At 44.2% G+C, this 26,175-nt stretch overlaps 1 protein-coding gene and 1 long non-coding RNA gene across 3 annotated transcripts in view; one reads left to right on the forward strand and one right to left on the reverse strand.

Annotated features, from left to right (window-relative positions):
- Positions 1–26,175, reverse strand: part of msrab (methionine sulfoxide reductase Ab) — a 54,964-nt gene that overhangs the window by 22,656 nt on the left and 6,133 nt on the right. For both annotated transcript variants that reach the window (XM_071327071.1, XM_071327072.1), the window contains exons 2-5: positions 21,780–21,848; positions 20,914–21,033; positions 11,338–11,442; positions 3,176–3,282 (exon numbers count right to left, since the gene is read on the reverse strand). In XM_071327071.1, the coding sequence (XP_071183172.1) occupies positions 3,176–3,282; positions 11,338–11,442; positions 20,914–21,033; positions 21,780–21,848 (401 nt within the window). The remainder of the gene's footprint in view (positions 1–3,175; positions 3,283–11,337; positions 11,443–20,913; positions 21,034–21,779; positions 21,849–26,175) is intronic.
- Positions 1–26,175, forward strand: part of LOC139530554 (uncharacterized) — a 56,746-nt gene that overhangs the window by 19,248 nt on the left and 11,323 nt on the right. The window contains exon 2 of the long non-coding RNA XR_011666066.1: positions 4,059–4,354. This is a non-coding gene — a long non-coding RNA (uncharacterized lncRNA). The remainder of the gene's footprint in view (positions 1–4,058; positions 4,355–26,175) is intronic.

Consider the following 26,175-nt stretch of genomic DNA (forward strand, 5'->3'; position numbering starts at 1 on the left):
ATATCATGACCCCCCCCCCCCAGAACCCAAGGGACGAGGGGGGTGGAGGGCTAGGTCCGTCTGTCCGTCCAGACTGTCACAGAAGGACAGTAGGACATGCCCTGTCACCTCTGTAACCTCAGTGTCAGCCAAGAGCCCAGTGACCTGACTCAACAGAAAACAAGAGGGACAAGAGGGACAAGTCCCGCTCAGTCACAAACCCTGCTGAGGCCTCTGCTGTGTCAAGCATTTCACTGTCTCCTCAGTGCAACTGGTAGGGAGAGGCCCAAAATGATACCTCTGTAGACTAAAGGGTCAGACACACTTAGAAATCTGACTGCCGATAGGTACTTACCACCTCTGCCCAGAGTGATGGAAGTTAACTTTTTGTTGTTCACATAGAACAGTTCTACCTCCAATTTGCTTTGTTTAAATACTCCAGGCCACAAGGTGGCAGTGGCTTGTTGACTTGTGCCTGTAGCTATTGAGCTAATTAGCAGCTGTTCTAACATTGTTGCTAGCTAGCTAGAATATGTAGTAAGCCCTTGTTGATACTAACCAGATGGCCTCAACTAGATAAGTAGCATCATTATAATTAAATCACAATGGATTTGTGTTTTTGAATTAAGCTGCCTGTTAACTGTAGAGAGTCGGTGGAGTACCTAGCTACATTGTGCTAAATGGCGCTGCTAACCATTTAGCTAATGTTAGCTAGCAAGCAGGAAGGGATAATGCTAAGTGGGGATCCTTGAAATTGAAAATGGTTAAGGTAAGGGTTAAGGTTAGGTAAGGGTTATTTTTCAGTTTAGGGTTCAGGGTAGGGATGTCCCAAGGATCCCGGATAGCACTAACCATGGAATAATGGAGAGAGAATTAAATTATTTCATCAAAATCTTGATATACCACTAGCTTGGTAAAGCATTTAGTGTTGTGTGCATTGTGCTGCACTTACCACCCCACTTGTTTCATATGAAGTGTGTGTGACTGCCTGGTGCACATTATCAAACTGAACCTAACAAAAAAAATCCTTCAAGCACAAAAATCCAAAGCTAGATGTAAGATGTAAAGACGTATTATAAGGCTTTATTGTTTTAGTTAAAACAATTCTTGCGAAATAGGGGTTGGATAACACCGGGAAAAGTGCCCTCTTTTTTCCCTTTTTTTTGTCACTTCTGTCGGCTTTCCCATGTGGAGGTTTGTGTTCTCTGATTGGCTCAAAGTCAAGTTCTCGACCACTGACAAGCATTGCGAACTACAAACTGCAGGTTCGTCGGTACCAGGTCGGGAACACAGCAGGGGCGTCTTTTATTCTAGCAAGAGAAGGAACGGCCTCCCACGGTGCTACAGTAAGTACCTATCGGCAGTAAGATTTCTCGGTGTGTCTGTACCATGACATGGCTACTTTGGTGATGACTGCAAGTGGTTCTATGATATTGAAGGGTTATCATTTGCTGGCAATGAATCATGACTTGCTGGAGACAAGTGAACCTGAGGAGCAAAAAGTATTCCGTGTTTTTACACAGCGGCACTTGTGATATCAAAAGTCCCTAATAATGACGTAATGTCAACGAAAAGCAGAGATTTAGGTTTGTTTAAACTAGTATTTCCCAAACTCGTTCCTGGAGACCCTGGTTTTTGCGCTAGCACTACACAGCTGGTTCAAATAATCAAAGCTTGATGATGAGTTAATTGTTATTCTTATTCTTATGTAGTGCTAGGGCAAAAAACAAAACTGTTATCCTAGTGTAAGAGGCGAAGTGTTAGAAGTGTAGTGTTAGATAACAGTGTATGTGAGTACACTGACAAAACATTCGGAACACCTACTCTATCCATGACATAGACTGACCAGGTGAAAGCTATGATACCTTATTGATGTCACCTGTTAAATCCACTTCAATCAGTGTAGATGAAGGGAAGGAGACAGGTTAAAGAATGATTTTTAAGCCTTGTGACATTAATACATGGATTGTGTGTGTGTGTGTGCCATTCAGAGGGTGAATGGGCAAGACAAAAGATGTAAGTGCCTTTGAACGGGTTTTGGTAGTAGGTGCCAGGAGACTATTGACTCAAAGAGAGAGAAAGACGGTAGTTGAACAGTTTTGAACAAATTGATTTCTTCAAAAATGAAGAAGAAGCAAGAGAGAGAGATAAAAAAACAAAAACACTTTCACTTACTTAGCTAGCAAATGCAACTAGCTAGTTTAGCCTACTCAAACACCCGGATCAAACAGAGGGATGCTATGTTAGCTAGCTGGCTATGACTATCCAACACTGGAACTCTTCCAAGTCAAGATAAGCTTTTGGTTTTACACCTTTATTGCCACCGGGGCCCGTAGATGTAACTGCTAAACTGCTTACTGACTGTACACACTGTACTGCATGATTGTAGCGGGTTTACTAACGCGTTAGTTCTATTAGCTACAGTATGTTGATTATGACGTTACTTTAGCTAATATGGTGACAACGATGTAGGCTGTGTGTAGCGGTCAGCGGTTATGATATGGTTTGGCTTGGAAAGGTTTTTTCACCTGGTGACAGACAGCTGTTATGCATTGAAGTCCACAAGCGAAGGGAAAAGGTGAGAGGAGGAGAGCGCCTAGATGCTCCAAGGAATACAACGTGGCTGCTATGAAAGTGAATTGTGTTTACGTGTGATCAGGGGTGTGTCCATTCCACTGATTCTGTAGAATTTTTTTTCTTAAACTCTAGCAAACGGAATGAAACGGGGATAAACATACCTGAATCAGTCCAATAGAAACTCTCATTTGCAAATTGTTGGACCAATGATCACACCCTAGATCAGCTAGATGCAGGAAAGAGCGTGCAAGGCGGTATGAAATGTGTCAGTCAGTCACCCCAAATGATTATCTTGACTTATGTGTACCTACGTTGTAAACTTTCATTCATAAGCTAGGTTGTAGCAACCTCATGATGGGTATAGGGAATATTTGAGTATCATGTAGTAGCCTAAACATATCGATGTTACATTGGTCTCGGTGAAGGGAATATGAATGACAGTCATCCAATATTCAATAGAAATAAGGCCATGCTCATAAAAAAATATAATCGTCCTCCCTCATCTTAAACGGCACCGACCGCCACTGGCGTGCATTGCGTCTATGTGTGTTTGAGTGCACACGGGTGTGTGTGTGTGTTTGTTAGTGTAGAGCGCGTAGGGTTAGAAGGTTTTCAGTACCTCTTGGTAGGCTTGTCTGGTGTTGAGAGCCAGCTCCTGTTGAGCGTGAGTGGAGGTGTAAATGGCTGAACGGTACTGGGTTCCATAGTCTGCCTGCTGCTTCATACCTGAAAACACACAGACGAGACAGACAATGCAGGTAATTATAGTAGAAGTGCTAACAAATATTGTGATATACACATCATATTTTTGCCATGAAGGAGCAGACTTGATTGTTCAAGATTTTAGCATACATTTTCTACATCACCTAGCTACATTTCCATATTGTATGAAAAAATATTCCAATTGTAAGTCAACATTTCAACTGAACAGAAATTACATTTGTCATTGAGTTACCAATTTAAACATCTCCATACATCTATTTCTATAGAAGTGCAGCTCTTTCTCTTGTGTTGTAGATACAGTAGTGGAGGATAGACAGTGTATCTGTTTCCCATTCTCAGTCTGCTAGCACGGCTTGTCAAGCTGTGCTCTGCAGTTTGTCAATATTTTCATCAGCTTTACATCAGACGCGTTGGAGAAGACTTGGCTCCCGTATATGTACTGCTAAGTGGCCAAAAAGCTTGCTTCTATTTTCTACTTTTGAAATGCCACTATCCTAGGGGACGTTTGGCATCGAATGGCATCAGAGTCTCTTTTAGGCAGTCTGTCCCTCTATTCATCGCTCTCTTTCTCTCTCTCGCTCTCTCTCCCTCTTTCACCATCTTCCCCTCTCTGGTCCTTCTTCACATCCCTCCCTCCCTTCAATTGCACTCTCCTATCTGTTCTTTCACTATCACTCTCTGTCCTGCTTCTGATCCCTTTCTCCTTCTATCCCTCCGTCATATTTTTTTTTCACCCTCCCTCTGTCCCTCTCTTTCTCTCTCTCCTTCTCTCTCTGCAGGGCTGGATGAAGGCCATCTTACCCCCAGCTCCCGTCAGTGTGATAAGGCTTATGGCTGCCGCCAAAACACCTTCATCAAAGGGCACAACAACGCTCTCTGATTGGCTGCCCCAGCGCTGGTCCCGCAGCGCCGCCGACCGTTCCGCGTGACCTTCCCGCGTGACCTCCTAGGGTCCCTAACCAGCCACCGCCACAGTGACCATCGCCGTTGCCACTTCATGCCCCACATGGCTTTCACCATGACGCAGGATGACAAACGGTTGAAAACAAATATTTTGGAAGCAAAAGGGACTCAGGTAAACTTAGTTTTTTTTTTAAAGGGGGAAGAGGGAGAGATGAATATAGGAGGAGAGCAGATAGATAGAATAGAATGGAATAAAATAAAATAAAATAGAATATAATTAAATGAAATTAATAAAATATAATGGAACAGAATAGAATAGAATGGAATAAAGTAGAATAAAATAAATTGTTATAGTTTCCAATTCGGAGGTTGTGATGGCGTAGAGGGAGACAATGATGAAACCAAGGAATCCATGACATGATCCACGGCATCATTACACTTCATCCTATATCCCGATTAAATATTGTAAATCATGTCACATTTGATCCCTCTTACTCTTCCTTTAAGAACTCCTCAGAGCCCCCAAAATAATCTAATACTTAAAAACTCCCCATCTTTGCCCTCTTTCCTTCTCTTCCCCTTCCTTTATTTTTAAGGGCCCTTATTTTTCTCCACCATCCATCAAAGAGCATCAGAAATTATTAATGAGAGCCTCCCTGCTCCTCTTGAATAATTCATGAGTGCCTTGCTTCTGAAAACAGAGGGGATAATGGGGGGTGTAGAGGGGGCTAGGGGTTACCCCACCCGCCCCACATTTCACAAAAGGTCACCCACCTAACCTACGCACCACCAAGCCCTAATTAATTTGTAAGTCGCTCTGGATAAGAGCGTCTGCTAAATGACTTAAATGTAAATGTAAATGTAATTAAAATTGGGTTCTTTAAAAAAAACGAACCCCTTCCCAAAAAATGAACCCCCCCTCCCAAAAAAACACCCCCCCCCCCCCCAAAAAAAATCTCAAAATGTGGCAACAAAAGTTGGGCGATAAAAAGTTTGTTTTCTGAGCTCTAGGGAGATTACTAGTTAGTAGTGACAACTCTCCCCAACAACACATCTCGTCTGCGTCCCAAATGGCACCCTGTTCCCTATGTGGTGCACTACCGTTGACCACAGCCCTATGGGCCCCGGGCCCAAAGTAGATGGAATCGGGTGCCATTTGGTACACAGCCCTCTTGGTTGTGCTTTAAACCCTCAAGAGATTTCCTACTTCTCCATTCTCCAGAAAGAAAATCTCTTTCAGCACTAACTCCAGCACATACGTACACACTATAGTCCCTGCAGCTCCCGACTTCTGGCAGTTGTTGGATGTGGATACATACTAAAAGCCTCTTTCTTTCTTTCGTTCCTTTCTGTCTCTTTCCTCTATTTCTCTCTCTGCCCCTCTCTCTTTCTTTCATCTCTCTCTGCCACTCTGATGAAATCGCGTGGCCGGATGAGGAGTGCGTGTGTATGTGTGTGTGTGTGTGTGTCTGTGAAACGTGGGTGGGTATGTGTGTGCATAGGTCTGAGTGTGTGTGTGTGTATTTGAAACGTGTGTGTGCACGTTTGTGTAGGCCTTATGCTATGCACAGATTTGTGTGTTTTTCAGTTGCAGGCAAAAAAGTGGATGAAACGGTAAGAAGTTAATCAGATTAAGGGGCACGCCGGCTGCTATATAAAAAAAGAAGAAGGCAAACGGGAGGGAGGAGGACGAGGAGTAGGGGTGGAAAGAGGGAAGAGAACAGAGGGAGAAAGGTCTACTCGAAATGATGATGAACCATAATTCAGAAAACAAAATGGCAGACACCCCCACCACCATCTCAGCCCCTCAGTGCTTAACACCTTGTTTTAAACACTCAAGCCAAAAGACAGCAAACTATGTTTGATGGAGACGGTGTTATGGTGTAAATGTGTCCCCGTCCGACAGTCTTTATCCTCCCCGTGCACCCCCCCCGGACCCGGCCAGCTAAGTCCTCTTTGGCATATTTACAGGAATAGTCCCTTATCCCGTTAACAACTTAAAGTGCTCCGATTAGCCGCTCCTTCTCGCCACGTTCCTCTCCTCCTCTCTGGCCTCTCTTTAGTTCCCTTCTCACCCTGCTGTCGGCAGTGTCACGCGCCTTTGCACGCAAATATACGTACACACACACACTCATGTCTCCGTGCCTGGCAGAGAGTGGAGCAGAGACGAGGACAACTCAGAGTCACTCAGTGTCACAGTCGGCAGCTAGGACAGAGCAGAACAGAGCGCATGGATTGGCAAGGAAGCCAATGCAATCCTGCACCATAACCCTGCACATCTCGCAATAATTAACACCCGAGAACAGAACCAAGAAAACACAGGCCATTTTATTCCAATCGACTCACATAAAAAAAATAAGCCTATTAGGCGTAAGGCTATCCGATGTGATAAGAATAGCTTAACTAAGCCCACAGTGATATCTACACACACAATAACACTTTTTCTATTTTAGAGACAAACACACGAAACACAAGCCAAACTCCTTCGTTCATAGCTAGTATTCAAATTGTATTGTATTCTAACCTTCTATTCTAAAGAAACGCAATAGTACTACAGAGGAGAGCCGCAGTGCCACTAAAGCTCCAGTGTCGGAGCAACAGCCAGTACCCAGGTAGCGCTGTGGCCCGCGGGACTGCTTGAGCAGTGTGCGTGCCAACCCAGAGACCAGCCGCTCCACTCACTGCTGCTATTTTTGCCCCTGTCTTACGTAACCCGTTGCTGACGCGCAGGAGAGAGAAACGTAAGAAAGTAAGAAAGACCCCTCGGGACCCACGCGCAATGAAATGTGCGTGTAAATGTGCACAAGCGGGATGGCAATCACACAGTCACCCGTCCCGTCCCTCCACCACGCACTCTCTCTCTCTCTGGCAGGGTGAGAGGGTAGGGGTTAGGAGTAGGGGATCATTGAGGAAGAGGGTACAGCTAGCCCTTCAGCTAACCCTGCTAAAGTAGAACAGAGCTGCTCATCAGAGGGTTGGCAGACTGAGGGTGACGCACGGACGCACACACACTGAGGATCATGGAGCGAGACAGGGGAAGATGCTCTGTTTGTCTGCTGGTACTCCTTGTATATAGCCATGTTGTTGTTATTTTATTGTGCTATTATATCTTGTTACTACTTTCTGTTTCTCCATTTGTTAAAGTTCGAACTTTTGAACTGCGTTGTTGGGAAAGGGCGAGTAAGTAAGCATTTCACGGTAAAGTCTACACTTTTGTAATCGGCGCATCTGACAAATGCAATTTGATTTGATCACTGTGTAGTCCAAGTCTTCCCACTATAGTAACACAACCCTGTGTGTGTGTGTGTGTGTGTCTGTGTGTGTGTGTGTGTGTGTGTGTGTGTGTGTGTGTGTGTTCTAAATAAAACCATACTGTTACTGCTTCACACTAAGGCACCCCACCATTACTAACAACAAAAAGCTTGGTCCTTGTACTACCTGTACAACCATATGTACTACTGCTAAAATGAACAGTATATCAATGCACAACACACCACTTGGGGTCTTCAAGCGTCAGTCTAGTCAGTGTGTGTGTGTGTGTGTGTACAAAAACCTCACCTCCTATCACCACATATTGGTGTATTTGGGGGGGTTCACCGGGTACATGTCTGGTGATTGTTTGTTGTGTCTCATCACAAGCTAATTCATCTCCTCAATGAGATATTAACGCCACACCGGGAGGCCTCACCTACTACCACAACACAGACAATCTCCATAAAGTCGACCTGTCACCCTACCCGTCGTCAGTAATGAAGTGACACGTGGTAATGAGAGAGGGAGTGGGCCACTTTCAGCATGACGGAGGGGTGCGGGAGGGGGGGCAGGGGTTAAGGTCACCCCCCAAGGGGGCGTCTCGCTTTAGATAGGGGGTTCCCCTAAAATATGGTGGGGGGAGATGTGTGTCATTAGGGACGCGTGTCTTTTCCAGCTGGGGAGGAGGGGAGGTAAGATGGGATGGATGGATGGTAGCAGACGAATGTGTGATGTCGTCACTGGTTTATAGGGGGAGGTAGAAAGATGGCAAATAAAAAGGGGCCCGCAGTTAGTTGACGCGTTTGGCGATTTGATTTATGTGGAATCATCTCGACATTCACATCCGTGATGTTGTTTGCCGTCTTCAGCATGTGTGTGGGAGGTAGAGGGAGGCATTTACGTACTTATATGCCCTATACTGCAAAACCTATCTCTTACCTCTGTGTATGTCCATGCATAAGCTAACTCGCAGAACGAAACAATAAACAAATGGAACCTAGTGAAGAGAAACATGGAAAATACATCAATGCAAATACAGGTTCCTCGGTCTGTACTAGCATAAACAGGCCCGCAATTGAGCAGGACACAACATTGTGGCACATTCAGATACATTATGTAGAACAAACATGCCTCTCTGACATGTAGAATAAGGAATCAGGTCGGCTCTATTCATGCCATTTCTATCTGCAACGATTGACACACGGAGCCTACTGAACGTGGCCCAGGTCTATCGCTTCAACAGTCACACAGCGAGCGCATCGCTATCCTCTGAAGAAAACGGTTGCGTCGGCCATTTTGTTGCCTTGCTCACTGACGCAGCAGCATTGGCAGCCAGACACATGGCGGGCATGTCTTCAAAAAATGTACGAAAGAACGAGAAAGAGGGGGAAGGAGAAAAAAAAACAGACGAGAGGAGACAAAGGGGGGATAAGATGAAGAGTGGGGGTTGATGATGGGGGAAGAGAGAGAGGATGAGGAGAGGAGAGAGTGACTAAGACATAAAAAGGGGAGCGTGAAGATGAGCGGGACGGCCTCGGGGGGAGCGGTCGACTCATTGCGCCTCTCTCCTCTGCGGATGTGCTGACGGGACAAGAGGAGAGGGGAATGAGGAGAAGAGGAGAGAAGGGGAGAGGAAATGAGAGCAGAGAAAAGGAGTGGAAATGAGAGGAGAAGAAAGGAGGGAAGAGGAGAGGAGAGGAGAGGAAAGCATCAGCTCTGGGGTGTTAGGGGATGAGGAGGAGAGGGGGATGGAGGGATGGGAGGAGGAGAGGGGTGGATGGGTAAGGAAGGGGAGATAAGATGCTCTTATCCTCCAGACAGATTGAGAGCCCCGGGGTCCGCTGAGAGAACAGGGGGTTGGGTCCCTCTTTTAACAAGGAGGTAACGAACTGCTGAAGCAGCCAAGCGTGTGTGTGCTCTCTGTACGTGTGTGTGTGTGTGTGTGTCTGTCTGTATGCGTCTCTTCATGTATGTGTGTGTGTGTGTGTGTGCTCTGTATGTGTGTGAATGCGTTTTGAGAGTGCGTACACGTAATGTGTGTGATGATGTACCTGCGTATACGCGCCCAAGAGAATCTACCAAGCTCTCAGTACAGTAGTTTTCGAATCCACACAGGAACAAACGTTACATTTTAGTATTTCCATATGCAGATGTCACATACAGGGTTTGATCATTTTACGACACAGCAGTGTGTGTATAAGAGTAGAGTGTGTGTGTGTGTGAGAGAAAGAGAAAGAAATAAAGAAAGAGAAATGGAGGGTGTTGGTGAGTAGACAGAAAGAACAAACTTCTCATTTGTGTTGAGAGTATGCACGTACGTCTTTATGCAACATCCAAGAGAACTCACCAGATTAAGTGTGTTACTGAATATGGAAACAGGGCACAAAGAGGAGGCTGCTGGGAGTATCTGGTTGGCTGGGAATGTTGCTATCCTAGCCGTGATTGGTGGAGGCTATGCAGTTCGACATCACGTTGTTGGGACTAAGCCCTTCTGAACTGAGGCAAGGCAAAAAGGCAGAGATCTCACACACGCATGCACGCTCACAAACACACAATGAGAAGAAGTGTGTGTGTGTGTGTGTGTGTGTGTGTGTGTGTGTGTGTGTGTGTGTGTGTGTGTGTGTGTGTGTGTGTGTGTGTGTGTGTGTGTGTGTGTGTGTGTGTGTGTGTGTGTGTGTGTGTGTGTGTGTGTGTGTGCGTATGTACAGTGCCTTCAGAAAGTATTCACACCCCTTGACTTTTTCCACATTTTGTTGTGTTACAACCTTCATTTAAAATGTATTAGATTAAGATTTTCTGTCACTGGCCTACAAACACTTCCCCATAACATCAAAGTGGAATATTTTTCTGAATTTTTACAAATGATTTACAAATGAAACGCCGAAATGTCTTGAGTCAATAAGTATTCAACCCCTTTGTTATGGCAAGCCTAAATAAGTTCAGGAGTAAAAATGTGCTTAACAAGTCACATTATAAGTTGCTCTTTGTGTAATAATAATGTTTAACATTATTTTTGAATGACTACCTCATCTCTTTACCCCACCCATACAATTATCTGTAAGGTCCCTCAGTCGAGCAGTGAGTTTCAAACACAGATTCAACCACAAAGACCAGGGAGGTTTTCCAATGCCTCACAAAGAAGGGCACCTATTGGGTAAAAATTCTAAAAGCAGACATTGAATATCCCTTTGAGCATGGTAAAGTTATTAATTACACTTTGGATGGTGTATCAATACACCCAGTCACTACAAAGATACAGGTGTCCTTCCTAACTCAGTTGCCGGAGAGGAAGGAAACTGCTCAGGGATTTCACCATGAGTTCAATGGTGACTTCAAAACAGTTATAGAGTTTAATGGCTGTGATAGGAGAAAACTGAGGAAGGATCAACAACATTTTAGTTACTCCACAATACTAACCTAATTGACAAAGTGAAAAGAAGGAAGCCTGTACAGAATGAAAATATTCCAAAACATGCAAAACATATATTATTCTTTATTTGTATTATGATATATTTGTATTATTATATTATTTGGCGGAAGCCTAGTCATGGAAGGTTTGAGGAACAAACACAAACTACCCCCGCCGTCAGTCTCATGGATGATTGGCTCCCAGACACATTAACACAGTCTGTCGTTGACTTACCCTCCTGAGACCCACCCAACCCCCACTGCCATCACACATGTACGCGCACGCACGCACGCACGCACGCACGCACGCACGCATGCACGCACGCACGCACGCACACACACACAGAAACACACACACACCCATGCTTCCTTCTGCTCTAATACACCCTGGGCCCCCCGGGATTGGGTCCTGTCTGAGGAGGGCAACTTTTCTTTTGTATGTGTGCATCGTGTATGTGTATGTGTGTGTGTGTGTGTGTGTGTGTAAGGTGCTACCTTGAGTGGGGTCGTGGCTCTCCCAGAACACCTTGAGTAGCTCCTCCAGACTGATGTCCTCGGGGGAGAAGACCACCCTCACCACCTCAGTGTGTCCTGTCAAACCTGGGGACAAACCAGATGATTGTGTTCATTAGGCACGAAAGGTGCTATTTTTTTCCCGTTGCAAAAGGTTTTTCTACGGTGTGACAAAAGGAATGCAACCCAGGCCATAACAATGTAGAACACATCATAGTCACACATGAACTCACACAACTCCATTCCATAGATATTTCCATTCAATAGGTCTGTATTGAATAGAATATTATCGGTGAACACATCTTTTCATCTATCCTACTGTGAGGAGTCTGATTGATCGTTTATTTGTGTGATCATTATCATCATCATCTTGTAAATTATTTCGCATGCCCCACTTACACATCAAACTATAGAAATGATTTTCTAAAATATGTTCCTTTTCTCCTCTGAAATCAATTAATTGACACAAACAGCTATTACATAGATATAATGGTCTAGCTGAATGTGGAAATGTTACTTCAAAATATTCCCCCAGCATCACATGTAATATATTAAATTTGCTCAGCACCGCTAGTGTTTGGAAGTCTGCCCATTAACGCTGCCTGATTAGAATGTAGCCTCTGTGTGAAGAGGAGCGCACAGTCACACGCACACACACACACACACGCGCGCGCGAATCCACTTGAGATACATGTTATTGCTAGAGGCAGCGTGGGAGCACAGCAACTGTTTCTGTTTCGAGTCGGAAGTTGCCAAAAGCACACAGGCACCGGGGGGGGGGGGGGGGGGGCACCTCTCTGGCTGCCTGCAGCTGCCAGGACCCGAAAGCTTCAACAAGCCGCCTGGAGGCATCCGGAGAGTGGGTCCTGCTCAGGGTCAGCTGTTACACACATACACACACATATACAAACCCATATTCACACACTCAGCTGGTGCAGTAAGACTCACATTCACATATGCAGACACAAAGCAATAAGCAAGCTGAGGGTCAGATATAGGGTTGCAAAGGGTCGGAAACTTTTCAGTAAATTTCCAGAATTTTTCCATGGGAAGTTAAGCCTTGGAATTTTGGGAATTTTGCTTAAATTCATCCAAAAAAGTTAGCTTATAACAGTGAACCTTTTTTTGTGGGATACACATAAGGCAATTCTAGGTCTTGTGGCATATTTTGGTTAAACTATCCCCAATTCAATGGAATTGCAACCCTTTGCATGCACAGTGCATTCTTCCGTCACACGTGCAGTGCACTCTTCCATCACATGTACAGCTGATTCTCAAGATCTTGGACACTAATGAGATGCTATTGAGCCCACACTACTACACTGTCTGAGCCAAGGACTACATGCTTTCTGGTAAGTTTTGATTACAATACTGGGTGGTATATTTGATATGACATACATGATTTTTTGTTAACTAGTAAATAGTAGCCTACAGCAAAGTGTGTTTAAATAATTTCTAACTTGTTAACAATTTCTGCTAGTTAGTTTTTGCTACAATGTGGGTTTTAGCTTGCTTGAGGCTGCTAACTTAGGAGTGTTAATTCACCTGTTTCCATACATGTTTGATTTTAAAATATTTAACTTTCAAATGAGTTGCTGCATCTAACTGCTTAACTATTTATCTGTACATTGTTTTTTTAAAACATTTCTTTTCTAATCTTTAAAGGAAAATGCCACGGGCACTATCTGATGTGTGGAGACATTTCACTGCAGCTAATGTAGAAGGAAAAGCTGTGTACATTTGCAAATACTGTGCCAAATTATATGTGAAGAATGCAACAAAGATGCAGAATCATCTGGCCAAGTCCATAAAGTTCCCTCAGCGCTCACAACAAGCAACCTCAGACAAAAGTCTCTCTACTTCTATTTGAGGTGAAAATTATGAATCAGACACCTTATCGATAGCAACAGCTCACGGTCCTCCTGGAATCAGACGTTTTTTTGACTCAATGGAGGAATGTAGTCAGAGAAATGCTGATGAATGTCTTGCTCGAGCTGTGTATGCAACTGGTTCACCTCTGATGCTCACAGGCAATGTGTATTGGAAGAGATTTCTGAATGTTCTTCGCCCAGCATACACCCCTCCAACCAGACATGCTTTATCTACTCATTTGCTGGATGCAGAGTTCAACAGAAGTGGGGGCTCATCCGGGATCTGTCTTTACTGACACCCATGCCGCTCGTGCAAATTGTTGTAGTGGTATAGTTCAGTGTTGAGCGTCATAGCTGAAGTAGCATTAGTGTTTGCTATTTGTTGGCTCTTGTGTGGTAGTTCAAGATGGCTACTTTTGATTTGAAGTCCTTTTTGGATAACCTTTCGTGGGAGGTTTTTGGAAAATGTCGTAGAGTTGATTTAATGACCTTGGCTGACCATTATTCGTTATCGATTCCGCCGAGTTTAGTTAAAGCGGAGGTTAAACAACTAGTGTTAAATGTTTTGTTGGAAGAGCAGGTGCTTGTATTACCGCTGCCTGAGCCTACTACCCCTGTAGGGGATGTTGCTGCTCCTCTAAGCCCAGTGGTGTCTGAGGGCGAGGCTAAAGCTCCAGCCACATTGCCCCGTTTTGATCCACTCTCCCCACTGTCAACCGGTGATGCAAAGGTCTTGGCTATAACTGCATTTCCCGCACCTACCACCAGACGAGAGCTACGCCGCTTTTTAGGGATGGTTGGCTACTACCGTAGTTTCTGTCAAAATTTCTCTGCGGTAGTTGCTCCATTGACCGATTTGCTCAGTCCGGCTAAATCATTTGTGTGGTCTCCGGATTGTAAGAGAGCTTTTGAATCTGCTAAAGCACTCTTGTGTAATACTCCTGTACTTGCTGCTCTGGATTTTGAGCAACCGTTTAAACTTGAGGTAGATGCTAGTGCCAGAGGTGCTGGTGCTGTTCTACTGCAGCAGGACAAGAGTGGGTTGGATCATCCCGTTTGTTATTTTTCTCGAAAGTTTAACAAATGTCAAACAAGTTATGCCACAATAGAACAGGAAGCTCTTGCTTTGTTGTTGGCTCTGCAGTACTTTGAGGTGTACATTGGTTCCAGTGCCCCCCCATTACCGTGTGTTTACTAATAAACCCTGAGTTTGACGGTAGATTTAAGTTGTCGTGGTTATTTGTGAGAAGAAATAAGTGAAATAAGTGAGAAGAATAAGACCACCACATTGAAGCTTCCCAGCAACACCCGTTGGGGTCTCAATTACCTCGACACCGGTGTCCCCGCACATTGAAACACTGACCCCGCTATTGTTATTCACTGCTGTTCTTTAATTATTTGTTTTTCTTATCATTTACCTTTTTCTTAATTTTTTTTTTTCTTAAAAGTGCATTGTTGGCTAAGGGCTTGTAAGTAAGCATTTCACTGTAAGGTATTCCTGTTGTATTCGGCGCATGTGACAAATAAAATTTGATTTGATTTTGTCATCCTGTTTGACAGTCTCCTAGAGGGGAAGGGGTCTCTCCAACAAATGGCCATATCACAGTCTGCCGATATGGACAGCCCCATCAAGAGGATCCTCCTGGATGATGTATTTTGGGAGAGAGTGGTAAGCAGCCCGAAACACCTGAAACCTATAGGAGTAGCCATTGCACGGATTGAGGGAGACAATGCCATCCTGTCTGATGTTCAGACTCTGCTTGCAGATGACAGAGAAGAAATCCGTACTGCCCTGCTCACTTCACTGTTGCTCCAAGCAGAGGAAACTGCAGTTCTGAAATACATCAAAAAGCGTGAAGACTTCTGCCTGAAGCCCATACACACCGCAGCGTACATGTTGGACCCCAAGTATGCTGGCAAGAGCATCCTGTCTGGTGCAGAGATCAACAAGGCCTATGGTGTCATCACTACCGTGTCTCGCCACCTTGGCCTGGATGAGGGCAATGTTCTTGGCAGTCTGGTGAAGTACACTTCCAAGCAAGTGCTTTGGGATGGAGATGCAATATGGCAGTGGTGCCAACATATCTCATCAGCCACCTGGTGGAAGGTTACTTTGTGGATCTGAGGCTCTTTCCCCTGTTGCCTCCATCATCCTCCACATCCCACCAACATCAGTCGCCTCAGAGCGCAACTGGTCCTTGTTTGGGAACACACACACCAAAGCACGCAACAGGCTGACCATTACAAGGGTTGAAAAATTGGTGGCCATCCGGGCAAATTTAAGGCTTTTTGAGTCTGACAATGAGCCATCCTCAACAAGGTTGGAAAGTGACAGTGAAGATGAGGCCTCAGAGTCTGATGTTCAAGCGGTGGACATTGAGGAGGTCCAGGAAGAAGACATGGAAGCCTGAGAGGAAGACAACCAAAGCTTTTGTTTCTAGACTATCATTTTACAGATGTATGTTGAAAACGTTTTTGGGAGATGCGATGGATCATTGGGGATCATTCAATAATCGCTTTCTTTTGTTGTTCAGTGAAATCTTCCCATGTGTAGAGTCAACTCATTTAATTAAAGTTCAATTTGTAACTAAATTATTATTATTTTCTTCTATTGGAAGGATTTAATCATTTGCAATTATGTCTACTTATGATAAGGTCAAATGTTTCTGTCTCCATATGATATGGTAAATATATCCAATGCAAAAAACATCTGCATTTAAATGGAATCAATATTAATTTGCATATATTTCCGTTAATTCCCACGGAAAGTTTCCACCTCTGAATATTCCCCAAAATGTGCAACCCTAGTCATATACATGGAAAATAAATAAATAAATCAGGTATGGTCTATGAAACACACACACTCTAACACACACACACACACACACACACACACACACACACACACACACACACACACACACACACACACACACACACACACACACACACACACACACACACACACACACACACACACACTGAATCAAGTGTGCAGAAGGAAAACAGAAAGAATGCACACACACACACACACACATGGCTGCATGCATACACACACACAGGAGACAAAGGTGTGACTCACACACAGGAGGGACCCGGTAAAACTGACATACACATCAATCAAGCAGTCCCAGCTGTCAGTCCCTCTCTCCCTCTCTCTTACACACTCACACAGCCTGATTCTAACACACCCACACACACTGGACTGGAGTGGACTGGACCCCTGTCTCTGTCTCTCTTCCCCCTCCCGTGACTCAGTGGACAGCTCCTCTCCTCCTTTCTGTCTCCAGAGCAGCGTTTGGATCCGTCACACCCAGTGAAGCGATGCCCGTTCCTCCGCTGTGCCCAACTCTCCTCTCTCTCTCTCTCTCTCTTTTTTCTCTCCTTTTCCCCCCCCAGCTTGTTTCGGGGCTGCCAGCAAGAGGGAGCTCGCACCCCCAAAGGGATTCCACTCAGAAGGTCCGCCAGCCAAGCCAGAAGCGCCCCTCTCGCCGCCCGCCCGCTCACCCCCCTGCCTGCTCGCCTCCATGCTCACCCGCGCTCATGCTTGCATTCCAATGCCTTGAGCGGCGGGGGCGCCCGAAGTTACTGTGGAAGCTCCGCAGTCGAAAACACTCTCACTATGTTTGGGATCTCTTTCATTTATAAAACAGGGACATTGCACCCTTTAGTATTGTTCACATTGAATCTTCGAATGCACCAATGAACTGCTCTACGAAGTGTTATGCTAACCAAAACAATAAATACTCTCCTAAAATGGTGACATGCGGTATCATATGTAAGGTTTTCAGTTTGAGCGACTTTTCGAACATGGCCACAATGACTATCATGGCCAAATATGAATCAGTATCAATCAATATTAATGAATCTATTTGAGTGAATGAATCTTCCCATAGGCTGTCCCTTCACAGTGCCAAGCAGCCCAAGGATGGAGTCTGAAATCCTTTGTGTTACGCTTTTCATCCCAACCCTCCTTCTCTTTCTTCCATTAGCAGGTTTAAGGTGTCTGTCTGTCCCCCATTTTGCCGGTTTACATTTTAGTAATTTAGCAGACACTCTTATCCGGAGCAACTTACAGTAGTGAGTGCGTACTTTTTCACAACTTTTTTCCCGTACTGGTGCCCTGCAGGAATCGAACTCCCAACCGTAGCGTTGCAAGTGCTATGCTCTACCAACTGAGCTACACGGGTGTGAGTGGGACTACATAAGTCGGACTGCATGGAATCCTGGATCTACAAATCACTGTGCATCCCAAACAACTTCTCATTATGTGATCGAGATCAGCGATTCTGTGCCTCGCCTTGCTCAAACCGATCCCCTCAAATTAAAACGCTGATTGTCTACTGAGGAGTGAACATTGTCCCTGTCTAAATACTTCAAAAACCACCCTTCCATCCTTGAACTAATCACTGACCTAACACATTTGGATAGGTGTAAGCAACGTATCCATCACATAGCATTCACCAATCCAGCTATGTCAGATCAAGGATTTCTTCAATGAAGGGTAGAAGGATTGGTATTGGAAGAGGGCAATTGCCTTGGGCTGAGCTGCAGGGTTGAGTTACAGTATGAGTAGAGAGAGGAGTAGTGGTGGAGTACATTAGCAGTGTATGGCAGTGGTGGCGAAGGTGGCACAGGAACCAGTGTGAAGCAAAACGCCGCAGTACAGAATCCAATCCCTCCAAGTAGGTCACAAGTGGGGGGGGGGGGGGCAGAGATGAAAGAGAAGCATAGCGAAAGAGAGGGAGAGAGGGAGGATCAGAGAGCTTTACTGTAGAACGCCTGTCTCTCGTCCTCTCTCTCTCCGTCTCTCTCTCTCTGACTCGGACTGATCCTTCTGAGGAGTAGGGTGGCACTACCCACTCTAACTATCCTATGCAGGGATACTGGACAAGTATTATCTTGAAATTGGTGATAACGCTGGTGTTATCAGGGTGGAGGACAGTCAAAGGAGGGGATGCCATGCCACTCTGCGTGGCCCACAAAAGTGGTTTAGGCATATTTTGGGCATGTCATTGTCCATGCTAGCCACGGGAAAAACATAGAATTGTGAAATGTGTGTGTGTGTAATCAAATGGTCTGAGACTCTGTGCCAGTCTGTGGGTTTACTGCATTTAGTGTGCACATATTACCATCAGTTGGTAGAAAGACTTTGATGTTACACTACATGACCAAAATGTGGACACCTGCTCGTCGAATATCTCATTCCAAAATCATGGGCATTAATATGGAGTTGGTCCCCCCTTTGCTGCTATAACAGCCTCCACTCTTTTGGGAAGGCTTTCTACTAGATGTTGGAACATTGCTGCGGTGAACCTGCTTCCATTCAGCTACAAGAGCATTAGTGAGGTCAGGCACTGATGTTGGGCGATTAGGCCTGGCTCGCATTCGTCGATCCAATTCATCCCAAAGCGTTAAGATTTCCCTTCACTGGAACTAAGGGGCCTAGCCCGAACCATGACAAAACAGCCACAGACCATTATTCTTCCTCCACCAAACTTTACAGTTGGCACTATGCATTGGGGCAGGTAGCATTCTCCTGGCATCCGCCAAAACCCAGATTTGTCCTTTGGACTGCCTCATGGTGAAGCGCAATTCATCACTCCAGAGAACGCATTTCCACTGCTCCAGAGTCCAATGGTGGCGAGCTTTACACCACTCCAGCCGACGCTTGGTAATCTTAGGTTTGTGTGCGGCTGCTCGGCCATGGAAAGCCATTTCATGAAGTTCCAGACAAACAGTTTTTGTGCTGACGTTGCTTCCAGAGGCAGTTTGGAACTCGTATGTTGCAACCGAGGAGAGACTATTTTTACACGCTACGCGCTTCAGCGGTCCCATTCTTTGAGCTTGTGAGGCCTACCACTTCACGGCTGAGATGTTGTTGCTCTCACAGTTGACCGGGGCAGCTCTAACAGCTCTAGCAGCTCTAGCGGGGCAGAAATTTGACGAACTGACTTGTCGGAAAGGAGGAATCCTATGACGGTGCCACATTGAAAGTCACTGAGCTCTTCAGTAAGGTCATTCTACTGCCAATGTTTGTCTATGGAAATTGCATGGCTGCGTGCTCGATTTTATACACCTGTCAGCAACGGGTGTGCTGAAATAGCCGAATCCACCAATTTGAAGGTGTGTCCACATACATAGTATATATAGTGTATGTTCTGCCCAGATACTCAGGTGTTGCACAGACGTACATAAGCAAACACTGCAGACATGTACACATACACACTAACAGAGACATGAGGTACATAAGAGATGCGCAGTTTGTCTTTATTTCGTGTTAGTGCGTAAGCCTGAGCTTTAAGGCTTAACTGTACGCGCGCCAAATACATGCCAATTGCCAAATGCTTTTGCGAACTCGGGCTGAAAAAGTTCATGTTGATCCACTCAGGCAAAAAGGATAATGTCTGAGGTTTAATTCAACAAGAGAAAAGCTGCATAATGGAGAGTTGAAAATAAAGAGAAGGGAGGGCCAGAACAGTAGCCTAACGTTTGGGAAATATGTTGTGCGTGATGATTGTGAGGCGCTATACAAATTCGACAGTCACAAAACAATATGGAACGTCAAGGGAACTGTACTGTTCAGATGGGTCAAATGGAATAGTAACTGAAATCTGGACACTGACTATAGGTCCATAACCTCTCACATAGCCTTAATATTAACTCCTGCAGAATTAAGCAGTTCTTGCAGTAAAATAATTCAACAAATGTACATTTTGACTCTGGAACAGGATTGAAGAGAATGAATGGACGGTTAGGGAGCGTCTATAAAGATGCTGTCTTTATCAGCGTCATAAAAAGCTGATAGTATTTCAACCACATAAAATATGCATCCAAGTCAAACTCAAATCGTATCAGAAATGTGTTGGGGTCGATATCACATCTTTAAATTCCCTTAAAACCGGTCAAACTGATGTCATTTGAAATCTTTCCTTTTTTTTTTTTAAATTGCATTTTCTCCCCGTTCCTTGTCTTCGCTGCACGAGAGAAGCAGAGATGAAAGAGAAAACTTTACAGATCAAGCGTTCATTCTATCGATGTATGACATAGGACCGGGGAGGTGTAACTGCATTGGAGCTGTCAAATCGGTGAGCAGCTGCTCTTGATCATTGTCACAAACCTATACCTGTCCCACTCACGTTAGAAGTTCAGAAGGAGAAAGTGTAAGCTATATAGAAATAATGACGCTCAAATTGAAAAACATTCAACAAAATAACGAGAATTCTTATCAGCCTAACCCAGGTGTAGTTTACATCTCTCATTCCAGTGTTTGAACTTGTAAACAAAGCTGCGCGGGATTTCTCGTAATGCGACTCCGCTTTAGGTATAATGCCAGGAGCCGCTTGTGGATATGACAGCTCTAACGCAGATCCACCTACAACACCGCCAAAAACAGCCGCTATGCAGATGTCGTCTAAAGCGGATCTGATTGAACAGAGTCCCAAGTAACGACAGAAGAGAAACTGCATGTATCTAATTATTATAGACAAGTTGAATAACAAATAATCATTCCTGCATCTCTGACTGTGGAGAACATTTTCTATACTTAGGGTCGGGTGTGGGCCTCAGATTCTCACTTTATCACATATAGTCAGGTGGTTGCGGACGGGTGAACAAACAGCATCCCTAGTGTACATAGACGTGTTTTTGTGTGAGGAGGGTGGGGTTTGTGTGTGTGTGTAGTTACCTGAGCACACTTCCTGGTAGTTGGGGTTGGGTGTGTGTCCCCCTGCGTAGCCCACATGGGTAGAGAACACCCCCGATTTCTGCCAGAAGCGCTTTTCAGGCCCCCAGAAACAGCCCATACCTGGCCCAGAGAGAGACATCCTTACACATGATCTAAGGTCAGTTTGACATGGACTCCAGCCACCCTAGTCATAGACTGCTCTCTCTGCTACCGCACCTCAAGCTGTACCGGAGCGCCAAGTCTAGGTCCAAGAGGCTTCTAAACAGCTTCTACCCCCAAGCCATTAGACTCCTGAACATCTACTCAAATGGCTACCCAGACTACTTTCATTGACCCCCCCCCGCCCCTCTTTTATGCCGCTGCCACTCTCTGTTATTATCTATGCATAGTCACTTTAATAACTCTACCTTCATGTACATATTACCTCAATTACCTCAACTAACCGGTGCCCCCGCACATTGATTCTGTACTGGTACCCCCTGCATATAGCCTCGCTATTGTTATTTTACTGCTGCTCTCTAATTATTTGTTACTTTAATTTCTTATTTTTGGGGGGTATTTTCCTTAACTGCATTGTTGGTTAAGGGCTTGTAAGTAAGCATTTCACTCTAAGGTCTACTACAACTGTTGTATTCGGCGCATGTGACAAATATAATTTGATTTGATTTTGTCAAGTTGAGGATTTGGGGAGGGTAAACTGATCCTAGATAATCAAAAACACATACTCTATCAATACTACTGTAGTATACTAATAATACTGCTACTATTGTTCACGAGACTGCAATATGACCACAGCGAACAAGAACCAATGAAAAGTGAAAGCGGTCATCAGTGGTAGCGGTCATTTGAAAGAGATTGAGGCTTACCAAACATGATGGTCTCCATGCCCTCTGGAAACGGCTCCACTGTGGGGTTGCCATTGACAGCATGCTTCTCTATGGGGGGAGGGGAGGGGGAGAGAGAGAGAGAGAGAGAAAGAGAGAGAGAAATGACAGTCAGTATCTTTGTGTATAAAATGCTTTGTGCAATTCAAATGAAAATGATGACGACCGACGATGACGGATTAATATGAGACAATCAACATCACAGCATCAGAACCTTAACCAATGAGTGGCGACGTCAACATGCCATTGTGAGAGTATGTGTCCTATCTGTGCCATGCTGCTTAACAGTAGTGCATGGAGGTCAGGAGGACAAAGGTCACCACAGCGGAGCAGGGTAAAGTGGCACTAGTCAGGCGATGTCCCAGTAAAATCTCCCCCTCCCTCCCCTCTCCTCCTCCTCCCCCTCTCCTCTCCCCAGGTAAACTAAAACGGTGGCATGCTGCATGGGTCGGATTAACGACCGATTTGGCAAGCCGGCATGTTCTTGCTAAGCGGGATCAGAGCCGGGTGGCTCTAGAGTTGGAAGACACATAGAAGATTAAATGGTTCTGACCCCCATTTCTAACCCCACCCTAGGGCTGGGCGGTATACCGTTTTTTGCGATATACCGGTATTGATGCACAGACCGGTTTGGGTTTTTACTTTACCTTCTATACCGGTATTTGAATGTTTGGTTTGTTAAATGTGATACGCAGTGTGTAACGTCCATTTTTATAGTTTACTCCGCTACTTGAGTCATCTCTCTCTCCATGCCGCTTTCCACACAGACCTAGCCCCGCCCCCTGTCACTCAAGGAGCGCATTGGATGTTCCTCAACCACGAGACACTTGGGTTCAGTCTGCATGGTCAATGCAGCATATGCAACACTGTTGATGACAACGATGCATTTGTCCCTTTGCTTCTTAATATAAATCTACTAGCAGCATTCTATAATATCACTATTAGCTTGTGTTTCTTACATCTGCAAACAGCTAGTTTGTCTTTTCTTAGCAAGTTGTTCCTAAATCTTGGTGGACGCTAATGCTAATCGCTAGCTGGCTAATAAATGTACTGAGTAAGAGCAAGCGTAATGAGCTATACAGCCTGATAATACCAGGGATGGTGTAGACCTAAATCGGCATGTTGTTTGGGCAACAGTGTCTTCTAAATTAAAGAGGTAAACGCAGAGTAAGAATATGTTAGCTACATGAAGTAGCTAAGAGAAAACATACAATGTAGCCAAAGATTATAGGGTCTCCTAGGAAACACATATCAACACTTTAGTTTCTACCCTGTCACAATAACTCCTCCCTGGCATTTTCATTTATTTTCATGTCAAACAACACCGTATTAAACGTGCCCACTATTATATTCTAACTATATAATTAATATAGACATTATATTCCCATGAATCCAACAGTTAACCCCAAGTGTTTTGCTCTAAATCGCAAGTCAAATTGCAACATTTGGTTAAAAATAAGGCCCAGATTACTTGCCAATATCATGCAGCCCTGCGTGGCAGTGTGGAAATGATCTCAAATGAAAATGCTGACTTTTTTGGGGTTGAAGTTGAACAATATAAAACAATCAGAATGGAGAAACACCCATTGAAATCACTTAGAATGTATGTGTTGCCACCCTAGGGTCATGGACCTACTCATATATTTTTTTAGAACTTTTATTATTAAAAAAACATAAAATACAGTCAAAACGGCATATATTTTTTTAAATACCGTGAGATAATATTTGGTCCATATTGCCCAGCCCTACCCCACCCTCCCCTTCTTCAAACCAACCAGCAGCCATTTCTGTCAAGGGGGTCAAAAGGTGGAAGATGCACTCTCTTTGTATGAGCCTGGTGGCATGGTGGAATTGGCTGTCGTGCCAAACTGTGCCCCTTGTTATACAGTATTGAATAGAACCTGAAAAACAAATGATATGCTACATATACGAAGTGGTTGCTGGGGCGGTGCATCGATGCCAACTGTGCCCGATATGGACGGAATAGAAATAAAGCGCGAAAACTGAAAGAATAACCAGCACACAGATTAATGCTAACACGACTGAGGTGACTTAGTCTGTAAATCTCTAAACGAGCCAGGCTGGTTTACACTGCTTCACAGACTCATTTTAGTTTGTGGATAAACGGCGGTGAATGTGTGCGCACAAATGCAAGCGCACACACACACACCAGAGTGTAATGGGGGCGTTTGCTTTTGACCAGAGTTATATTTGGGTGAATTTCAGATCATGTTTGACATTAACCTGAATAGTGAAAATCTCCAATCGCCAGGTGCCACCAGGTTGTGTGTGTGGTTGTTTTAATATGCTCAATGTTATCTCTACGGTGGACTGCTGTCACTGTCAATTAGGGAAATATCATATCATAGAAATGATGGACGGAATTGTGATCCTAAAGCCCAACACAATGGATAGCTTGGGTTGTAATTTTAGACTTCTGATGAAATGACTAGTGACCTAAAGGTATACAGTGCATTCGGAAAGTATTCAGACCCCCTGACATTTTCCACATTTTGTTATGTTAAAGCCTTATTCCTTCATCAGGCTACACACAATACCCCATAATGACAAAGCAAAAACAGGTCTTTAGAATTTTTTGCTAATTTATACAAATAAAAAAAACAGATATCACATTTACATAAGTATTCAGACCCTTTACTCAGTACTATGTTGAAGCACCTTTGGCAGCGATTACAGCATCAAGTCTTCTTGGGTATGACGCTACAAGCTTGGGACACCTGTTTCTCCCATTCTTCTCTGCAGATCCTCTCAAGCTCTGTCAGGTTGGATGGGGAGTGTTGCTACACAGCTATTAACTTCTTATGGCTGCAGGGGCAGTATTGAGTAGCTTGGATGAAAGGTGCACAGAGGTGCCCATAGTAAACTGCCTGCTCCTCGGTCCCAGTTGCTAATATATGCATATTATTATTCGTATGGATAGAAAACACTCTGAAGTTTCTAAAACTGTTTGAATTATGTCTGTGAGTATAACAAAACTCATATGGCAGGCAAAAACCTGAGAAGTTCCACTTCCCGTTTGGATTTTTTCTGAGGTGGCAGATTTTCAACCAAGCTCTCATTGAAATTACAGCGAGATATTGATGAGTTTTCACTTCCTACGGCTTCCACTAGATGTCAACAGTCAATAGAACTTTGTCTGATGACTCTAATGTGAAGGGGGGTCAAAGGAGACAGGAATTAGTCACCACTGCCACGAGCTGACCATGCTTTCACCATGCGCGTTCACATGAGGAGGACCTCCGTTCCACCGCTCATCTGAAGTCAATCTAATTCTCCGGTTGGAACGTTATTCAAGATGTATGTTAACAACATTCTAAAGATTGATTCAGTACATCGTTTGACATGTTTCTACTGACTGTTACGGAACTTTTGGACATTTCGTCACGTTATAGCGGACGCGCTTTGTGACTTTGGAATTGTTTACCAAACGCACTAACCAAAGTAGCTAATTGGACATAAATAACGGACATTATCGAACAAATCAAGCATTTATTGTGGACCTGGGATTCCTAGGACTGCATTCTGATGAAGTTCATCAAAGGTAAGGAAACATTTTATGTATTTTCTGGTTTCTGTTGACTCCAAAATGGCGGCTAATTTTATTATATTTCTGAGTGCAGTCTCATATTATTGCATGGGTTGCTTTTTCCGTAATTTTTTTTTTAAATCTGACACAGCAGTTGCATTAAGGAGAGGTATATCTATTCCATGTGTATAACTTGTATTATCATCTACATTTATGATGAGTATTTCTGTTGAAACGATGTGGCTATGCAAAATCACTTGATGTTTTTGGAACTAGTGAATGTAACGCGTCAATGTAAACTCAGATTTTTTAATATAAATATGAACTTTATCAAACAAAACATGCATGTATTGTGTAACATGAAGTCCTATGAGTGTCATCTGATGAAGATAATCAAAGGTTAGTGATTAATTTTATCTCTATTTCTGCTTTTTGTGACTGCTATATTTCGCTGGAAAAATGGCTGTGCTTATTGTGGTTTGGTGGTGACCTAACATAATTGTTTGTGGTGCTTTCGCTGAGAAGCATATTTGAAATCGGACACTTGTGGGATTAATAACAAGATTACCTTTAAAATGATATAAGACACATGTATGTTTGAGGAATTTTAATTATGAGATTTCGGTTGTTTGAATTTGGCGCCCTGCACTTTCACTGGCTGTTGTCATATCGATCCCAATAGCGGGATGCAGCCATAAGAAGTTAACAGGTCTTTCCAGAGATGTTCGATCGGGTTCAAGTCCGAGCTCTGGCTGGGCCACTCAAGGACATTCAGAGACTTGTTCTGAAGCCACTCCTGCGTTGTCTTGACTGTGTGCTTAGGGTCGTTGT

Source organism: Salvelinus alpinus, chromosome 9 (assembly GCF_045679555.1).
Source record: "Salvelinus alpinus chromosome 9, SLU_Salpinus.1, whole genome shotgun sequence".
NCBI lineage: Eukaryota > Metazoa > Chordata > Actinopteri > Salmoniformes > Salmonidae > Salvelinus > Salvelinus alpinus.